Here is a 9,153-nt window from a genome sequence, read left to right on the forward strand (position 1 = left end):
CCCCCCCACACCCCACCCCCTGAGACCCTACAGTGCCCCTATCAGCACCCCGGCCCAGAGGCCAAATTTGGCACTGTATTTAGGGTCTGCAAGGTACAACGTTCAACCTGGTTGCCAGACAGAGGCCCTGGAGTGAGGCAGAGCCAGTTCTCCCTGGCGGCTGGAGCACTGCCCTGGGCGTGGCGGGGCTGCCCGCCCGTCTGGTCCCCTCGTACAAGAATCTGCATGCTTCCTTCTTTGGTTGTTTCCTTCCTCCTGGTTCCTCCCTCGCCAGCCTACCTGGAGGCAGGTAATAAAGCAGGAGGAGGGAGATGGATGGATGGGAAGGGTGGAGAGCCACGTGGTGCCATAAAGCCCAACTAGAGAGGGCCCGTCTGGGGAGTGTCCAGCCTGCGGGAGTCAACGCTCAGAAGGTGGACTGTCAGCCCCGTGAGCCAGAACCGGGGCAGCAAGGCCTGGGGAAGGCCATGCACCGAGGCGGGCCAGGGCCAGGCTTCAGAGGCCTCAAGGGGGCCGAGGGCTCCTCTGAGGACTTGGGGGGCTCTTGCCTGGAGGCCGGGAGGGGTTTTGGGGTGCTGAGGGAGAACTGCGAGGCCGAGGAGGAGACGGCGGGTGGCAGGACGCGCAACCGGCCGGTGCGCTCCAAGGCGCGGCGCATGGCGGCCAACGTGCGGGAGCGCAAACGCATCCTGGACTACAACGAGGCCTTCAACGCGCTCCGCCGGGCGCTGCGCCACGACCTGGGCGGCAAGAGGCTCTCCAAGATCGCCACCCTGCGCAGGGCCATCCACCGCATCGCGGCGCTCTCCCTGGTCCTGCGCGCCAGCCCCGCGCCCCGCTGGCCCTGCGGGCATCTGGAGTGCCACGGCCAGGCCGCGCGCGCCGGGAGCAGCGGGGATGCGGGCTCTAGCCCGCCGCCGCCGCCCGCCCCGCCGTCCGCGGGCCCCTTCGCGCCGCGCTGCGCCTCGTGCTCCCCGCACCTGTCCCCCGGACGGCCCCGGGCGGGGGCCGAGGCTCAGGGCTCGGCTCAGGCGTCCACGGGAAGCTGGCGCCGAGGTCCCGGGGCTCCCTTCGCCTGGCCTCGGGGGCACCTGCGTGCGGGCCCTGGGCTGGGCTTCCAGCACTGCTGATCGGCCCCGCAGAGACCCGGTGCGCCTGGAAGCAGACCGGCCAGGGAACCGCCAACGGCAGGATGGCTACAGGAGGGAAGACTGCTGAAAATGTCCTGGACCGAGTAAAACTGAAGGGCTGAGGCCTGAGAGAGAGAGGGGCGGCAGCCTTGCCAGTTGGGAGGGAACCAGAGACCAGGGCTGCACTTCCCAGCACCCCTCTTCGCCGCCCTGATCCCAGCCGGGGATGGTGGCTCTGGGAAAGGAGCAGGACCCTGCTGGGCTCTTTCTTCTGTTTGGACTTGAAGACCTCTTCTTGGAAAGTGAACTTCGCATTCCTGTGCCTCTGAGCCCTATGTTCTCTTGCTGGTTTTGTTTCTTTTTTTGTTTTGTTTTGTTTTAGGCGAAAGGGAGCTTTCGGACAGGGGGACTTGTATGTGGGGAGTGTGGGTGACACCCGGTGTCGTCTGGTGACAATGTGGCATCCACATCCCTGCCTGTGGCAGTCCCCCAAGTCCGTGATGTAGGAGAAGCAACGGAAGCAACCAAATAAAAACGGAAAAGCTAACATCTCTGTCTGCTATCAGGTGTCCCCCTGGGCCCTATGGCCCAGGGTGGCAGGAAGGCCTGAGGTCTAGGAGCTCACTCAGGAATGTCAGGCCCAGGGCCTGATGCCCACAAGTAGGTATGTACCTGGGGCATTGATCCATGGCAAGACCCCAGGTGTGTCTGGACACCGTGAGGAGCACTGTGGGAGAGACGACTTTATTTGAAGAGGGGGAGTGGCTCCAAGAGACTAGGGATACAGTCTGTCTCATCTCTGGATGGGACACCCCACTGAGCTGCTGTCTTAGGGGATGTGGGGTCTGGGCCGGTCTCTGGGAAAGGAAGCCTAGGGCAGACCAGGGATAGGAGGCCAGTAAGTCCTCCCTGTACCCTGATCCTGGGTGCCTGGAACTCCCAGGGAAAAAGGGTCCAGGGCAGCCAGGGCCTCTATGATGAAGGGGCAGACACTGAATCAGGAAAGATTATGGGGAAGAGGTTAAGGGAATGAGATGAGCGCCTCAGGCCAATTCTGCTGAGAAAGTGGGAGGCACAACCAGCCCTCCCTGAGAGGTCTGGAGAGCATTTGCTCTGAGCACTCCCGAGCTGATCTCTGGCCTCACTCATGCTGATGGGCTGATCTACAGGCGGCTGCTGGCCACGCTGAGAACCCAGATGTGAGGGGAAGCCTGAGGGTTCTCTGGTCTCCTTGGAGAGCCTGCTGGGGGAAGAAAAGGGACCCAGCTCAGAATGGGGAACATCACAGAAGCTGGAGAGATGCATATAGACACACAGATGAGCAAGGAGTCCTCCAAACAGTCAAAGTGAGGCCATAATTAAAGATATCATTGCTTTCTGCAAGCAAGACATTGGCTGGCAAACTTGGCGTCCTGTCCTCCTGTCCCCAGCCCATAGGTATTAGGGTTCCCAATTCCACAGGGCAGCCATCTGCAGCACAAATCCCCAGGAAGGTTCTGATTCTGGGCAGAGGAATCACAGGGTTCAACCAGGAACAGGATGTGGGAATCTGGCCCCAGGCCTTCCCACTGAGCCTTCCATCTATCTGTGGGGAGGCAGTGCCACAGTCTAATAGTGGAAAGGAAAGAGCCAGACCATCCTGGGGTCCAACCTCCGCCCAGCCCCTCACTCCATGCGCAACCCATGGCATCTCTCAGCCTCTCTAGACCTCTAGTCCCTCACTGCTGACACAGGGTTAACATTCCTTCAGAATGTACGGTTTCTGGCAAGAAGGTGTTCCATAACAGAAGGTGTTACTGTTTGTATATTATTATAATCTTATGACCAGTTTGGACAGTGCTTCCACCTCGCTTCAGCTCCAAGTTTTCATGCCCTGGAAACATAGTAAAATGACCAGCAAGTCCTGCTTTCTTAAGTTCCAGGACAGAAAGAGGTGAGTGTTCTGGCTGGCGGGCACGCTGAGCTCAGGCATGGTGAGGGCGCCCCCTGCAGGTGGAATCTCACACATGCAGCAGATGTGTGAGGTCGCTGGGAGGGACGTGAAAGTACTTCTCAGTCTCTGCACTTTCCAGCTGAGTGGCCTAGGGCAAATGACTTAAGGGCTTTGAGCCTTGGTGTTCCGCTCTGTATAACGGACTAAAATAAGCAGTTACATCATAGGCTGTTGTGCAGACTACATGAGAGAATGTATTTCAAGCACTTAGCATAGTGCCTGGCCCTGTGAGCACTCACTGAGTGGAAGCTATTAAGACATATTCTATTCACAAGGTTGTTATAAAGAGAGAATGCCTGGGAAGGTGTTTTATAAACTCAAGTCCACAACACTTTAGTTACTGTCCCATCAGGACTACATGTTTGAGTGCACACGTGTGTGTGTTTCCATGCTGTTAGGGGTTTGCCTAGTATTTAAAGAGGGTTTTTTTTTTTTTTTTAAGACTTTATTTATTTGAGGGTGAATGAAAGACAGAGAGAGAAAGAGCATGTGCACAAGTAGGGGGAAGGGCAGAGGGAGACAGAGAAACATTCTCTGCTGAGCAAGGAGCCCGACATGGGGCTCGATCCCAGGACCCTGGGATCATGACCTGAGCCGAAGGCAGATGCTTAACCAACTGAGCCACCCAGGCATCCCTCAAATGGTTTTTTTTCTTGTTTTTGTTGTTGTTTGTTTGTCATAAACATTTTCTGACATCCACACATTATGTGACTGCTTATACAGACATGTGGACATGTGAGTATTTGTGTGTGCATATGTGTATGTGCTGACCTAACAGGTTCTCCCTGCCTCTCCCTGACGCATTAGGGTCTCCTGGGCCAGAACACCTTGAATCTGCTAGAGATTCTCTCCCTCCCTCTCTCTCTGCCCCTTCCCCAGCTCATGTTCTCTCTCTCTCTCTAATAAATAAATAAATAAGTCTTTTAAAAAGATTTTTACTGGGCACCTGGGTGGCTCAGTGGGTTAAGCCTCTGCCTTCGGCTCAGGTCATGATCTCGGGGTCCTGGGATCGAGTCCCGCATAGGGCTCTCTGCTCAGCAGAGAACCTGCTTCCTCCTCTATCTCTCTCTCTGCCTGCCTCTCTGCCTACTTGTGATCTCTCTCTGTGAAATAAATAAATAAAATCTTTAAAAAAATAAAAAAATAAAAAGATTTTTACTTATTTATTTATTTGACAGAGAGAGACACAGCAAGAGAGGGAACAGAAGCAGGGGGAATGGGAGAAGCAGGCTTCCTGCTGAGCAGGGAGCCAGATGTGGGCCTCAAACCCAGGACTCCAGGATCATGACCTGAGCCAAAGGCAGACGCTTAATGACTGAGCCACTCAGGTGCCCCAAATAAATAAATCTTAAAAAAAAAAAAAAAAAAAAGAGATACGAAGGACTGGTATACCTAAAGAGAGAAATCCTGTATCTATAAGGTTGAGAGCGGCCGTCCACTGGAAGAGTCTCGAAGGAGCGGGGGCAGAGAAGAATGACAGACACTGGCAGCAGCCCCATAGCTCATGACGGGCTCCAATACACAAGGTCTCTTGGATGCTCTTAGGAAGTCTGCGCCTTCCAGGCCGTTCCTTTATCCTCATTGCAGTACCTTGTCTGTCTAGCAATGAAGGAGACACACCAGCAAAAATAGGTAACAACCGTCAGACTGATGTCACCAGAGGTGTGGAGAAAAGGGCACATTTATAGATTGCTAGTTGTCCTGCGTCTCTGTTCCTTTTCTGGTAGAAAAAAATGGGCAAAGTCACAATAAAAAGACTCCAAGGGAGTCATCCAAAACCGAAAACACTGTTTGCAAAAAGGCAGCCCCTGAGGCACGGCACAGGGAGAGATTTGTAATCATACGAATGTCCAACCATTGAGGCTTGGCAAAGCAAACTCTGGTGTTCTAATAGAGTGAAAATCGTGAGTTAGCAGAGCAGATTGCAAAATGGTCTGTGCCCACGATTCTAACTGGAGACAGGCGTGTAGGTACATAAACATACCCTAAGAGAATTTGGAGGGACGCAAACAGAGTTAGTATCTATTAAGTTCTTCATAATTGCCCTTTCAAGGGGAAAGATTTGTCTCCTCAGAGCACCTTCCAAATATTTTATTTATTTATTTATTTATTTATTTATTTATTTATTCGACAGAGAGCACAAGTAGGCAGAGCGACAGGCAAAGCAAGAGGGAGAAGCAGGCTTCCTGCCAAGCAGAGAGCCCGATGTGGGGCTCGATCCCAGGACCCTGAGATCATGACCTGAGCCGAAGGCAGACGCCCAACTGACTGAGCCACCCAGATGTCCCACATCAAGTTTTTCTTACAGTGTGTGTGTTGTGGGGGGGGGGGGCTGTGGGCACACATGTGTGCTCACACAGATCCCAGATGCTCCTGGTGTGGGGTGAGCTGAGCCCAGGGCAGACAGAGGTAGGAATTAGTGTCCATGTGGACACACTGGACATGTGGTTTCTGTCTGCATCTTCCTCTGGTTCGGCCAGCCAGCTGTAATTGGGCCAGACCCTGGGCGAGGGAGCCAGGGGGTACACCTGCGGCACCCCGGACCTCACAGCCACACCAGGAAAGTAGGGGAGGGAAGGAAGTGACTTTCTTCAGCAGCCAGGCCAGGCAGCAGTGGAACAGAAAGGTCAGTCCATCTGTCTAGCTGCAGGGGCTCACAGCTCAAATCCCCTCAGGCAGGCAGGCCTCGTGGGGGTGGAGCTGGAGGAGCCCCATGTCCCCTTCTGAAGGCTGCTCTGCAGAAACCGGTCCCAGAGTCCCCGAATCTTCACGTTACAAGTCTGAAGCTCTGTGTCTATGGGAAGCGGATTGCAGCCCAAACCCATTTTGGATGATGAGTATGGCCCATGGGCCTCCGTGGAAGACCCAGTTGGGACTAGGGGGCGTGGGGAGGCGGCCACTGCAGGCTGCAGACCCAGCAGCTTGCTAGGCTGGGCTTCCCAGCCTGGGAGCCCCAACCTGAGGCACCTCCCGGCCTCTCCCCTTGGAGGAGGGTGTAGGGGGTGTGGGGGAGCAGGCAACCCCGCCTCTGGTCATTCCCCTCCTCACTACCAGGCCACTAGATGGCACCGTGAACACAGCAGCACACAGTGAGGGGGCAAGCCTGGCCTACCCCCACCCCTGAAAGCCAGCCCACCCTGCAACCTCACAGCCACGAGCCACCCTGGGGACTTCTTGGCTTTTTTTTTTTTTTCTTCCTCTTAGTGTTTTTATTAAGTCATATAAGTCATGTAAATCATGTAAGACCCCTTTACGTCGGGTTGATTCTGTTCAAGGCCAGCACTGCCCAATAAAAACATAATACAACCCATGTTTTTAATTTTTAATTTTCTAAAGAGTTATTTTTTTTTAAATTTTATTTATTTATTTGACAGAAAGATCACAAGTAGGCAGAGAGGCAGGCAGGGGAGGGGGAGCAGACTCCCCGCTGAGCAGAGAGCCCAATGCAGCAGATCCCAGGACCCTGGGATCATGACCTGAGCCTAAGGCAGAGGCTTTAACCCACTGAGCCACCCAGGCACCCCTAATTTTTAATTTTCTAGTTGGCATATTTTTAAAAGGCCAAAAGACGGAGGTGACATTCATTTTAATCCTGTTTTATTCATCTCAGTGTAACAACAATATTATCACTTTAATATGTAATCAATGTACTCAGTATTCATGAGACATTTTACGTTCCTTTTTGAACTAGGTATTTGAAACCCAGTATGTTCTATACTTACAGCACGTTTCAGTTGGAACCAGCTATATTTCGGCGGCTCAAGAGCCACCTTTGGGCCAGAGACTATGGAATCTTTGGGCTGGGCAGCTGTAGGCCCCATCTGGGGGCCCAGCATCAGCTTCCAGCTGTAATACAGAATTCTGTCCAAGCCGGAAACTGACTTGGAGACTAGGGGTCCCAGGCACCCAACTTCCCACCCTCTGCAGGAGGTCTCATGTTTAAAAAGACATTAGCACATTTCCAGAAGTTCCAGGTGGAGGAAGCCCAGCTCACTCTCCTGCCCCACCCTGGCCTGGGGGAGGAAGAGCTTCCTTTAAGAACCTAGATGAGGAGGAAGTTCTCTCTCTCTCTCTCTCTCTCACTCTCTTTCCAGGCAAACAGCAACAATCTCACTGCCTACCCCGGAGGCTTGCATTTTGCAAACAACAATGGGTTTCCTTTATGAAGCAAAAAATTCTTAATTTAATATACTCAGATTTACCAAACTTGACAATGTGTGCCAAAGCCACACAGTATGTTCCAAATTTATGAGCCTCTGGAGCCTTTTCAGCTCCCCAGACTCCCCCTGAGCCCCTAGCAGGCGGCTCTTCTGTGCCCCGTTCTCCCCTCTCTCAGCTGGTCAGATTCCCCATCCCCCAAGTCCCTCCCCCCACTCCCACCTGGACACAGCCCTTGCTGGAAGCAGCATTTCAGAGCCCAGCTTGACACACAAACCAAAGCTATTTCTTTCCACTGCAGTGGTTCCTCTTGCTCCAAACCGGCTGCAGGACCAGGACAAGGGACTGATGTCTGCTTGAGAGGAGTGTTCTTCCGTTTCCGGCCTCACATTTGGGATATCAGAGGATCTGAACCCCACAACCTCTGAGGCCCCATCCTGCTTCTGCCTCCCCACTCCCCAACCTGCATGACCGTAGGGGCTTAGAGTCTTTCCTCTTACCCTCTTCCACCGCGCCCCCCAACACACACACAGGCACACACACAGGGGTTCCAGGTCACGCTTCCAAAACACTGTAAGGAGAGAGAGATCGGGGACACAGGGGAGATGTGGAGCCTGGAGGAGGAGGCTGAAACAGGGAGAAGACAGGAGAGGGAGTGAAGAGCGACAGGAAGAATCAGAGAGGACTGACGACCAGGACTGAGGTCCTTTAGACCAGCGAGCTCCTGAACAGGAGTATCTTTGCTGCTTTTTAAAAGCACCCCAGAGGGGCACCTGGCTGGCTCAGTAGGTTAAGCATCTGCCTTCAGCTCAGGTCATGATCGAGCCCCACATCGAGCCCCGCATCAGGGCTCTCTGCTCAATGGGGAGCCTGTTTCTCCCTCTGCCCCTCCTCCTGCTCATGCTTTCTCTCTCCCTCTCAAATAAATAAATAAATACAATCTTTAAAAAATAAATAAATAAAAGCACCCCAGAAAAGCTCAGATGGGCATGAGATAGACTCACACTTCTTTCCTAACACCCCTTGGTGAGGTGTTCAGAGACCCACTGAGGCAGGATCCTTCCTTCGTGCTTAGTCTGCCCTCTCCTCCTGGAGCAGGGAACCGGGCTGTGGCCTGGACATGTCCGGGGGCCGGAGGTCGGGTGGGATGCCCTAGGGTGGGTCCGGGGCTCAGCATTGCCTGCGTGCGAGAGAGGAGGAAGGGCCGAGATAAGAGGAAGTATGACCCGCTCCAGCAAAAGAGAAGCAGAGGGCTGCGTTTCCCAAGACGGTTGAAGACACGCCCCTTTGTGACCCACTTGGTCCGTTTCCGATCTGGAGCCCCCAGACCAGAGAGGCGGTCTCTGTGGCTGCAGTGGAAAGGAGAGGCCCACCGAAGTCCCTCTGGGCTCTGGGCTGGGCTGGGCTGGGCTGGAGCTGAGGCAGCACATTGCACGGTCTCAGGGGAGAGGGGAATTGAAAAAGAAAAGCATCTCGGAGGAGGGTGGGGAGGGAGGGAGGCTGTGTGGTGTACTCTCTCTCTCTCTCTCTCTCTCTCTCTCCTCTCTCCGACTTAGCCTAAGCCTCACCCGGGAGAGGAGCCTCTTTGCTCTGCTCTCTGTCACTTCCCCGCCCATCTGTGCTGTCAGCAGCACCAGCAAAGTTGGCCTCAAACTTGAACAGATCTGAAGGCTCCAGCTTCCCGAAGCTCCGCGGGGGCATCAGGCCGGCTTCAGAGGCCCAGAGAAGCCCACCCCTGCCCTTGCTCCCCTGGGGGACACTTCAGCCCCCGACCTGGCGGCCCCCAGTCTGGGCTGAGGAATGGCGTGTTGAGCTCCCTCTGCAGCCGAGCGTCTCAGCCTGAAGCTGGAGCAACCCCAGACCCAAGCCAAC

At 54.4% G+C, this 9,153-nt stretch overlaps 1 protein-coding gene across 1 annotated transcript; it reads left to right on the plus strand.

The window, feature by feature from the left end:
- Positions 1 to 467: 467 nt before the first annotated feature.
- LOC111151428 (basic helix-loop-helix family member a9) lies at positions 468 to 1,130 on the plus strand. The gene has a single exon (XM_022509428.1). The coding sequence runs from the start codon at positions 468 to 470 to the stop codon at positions 1,128 to 1,130; it is 663 nt and encodes a 220-aa protein (XP_022365136.1).
- Positions 1,131 to 9,153: the final 8,023 nt, after the last annotated feature.

Source organism: Enhydra lutris, unplaced genomic scaffold, assembly GCF_002288905.1.
Source record: "Enhydra lutris kenyoni isolate GAN:26980312 unplaced genomic scaffold, ASM228890v2 scaffoldscaffold26, whole genome shotgun sequence".
In the NCBI taxonomy this organism is placed as follows: domain Eukaryota; kingdom Metazoa; phylum Chordata; class Mammalia; order Carnivora; family Mustelidae; genus Enhydra; species Enhydra lutris.

Excerpts from the sequence above, each read along its gene's own strand:
- LOC111151428 (XM_022509428.1), top strand. The coding sequence starts at position 468 with ATGCACCGAGGCGGGCCAGGGCCAGGCTTCAGAGGCCTCAAGGGGGCC.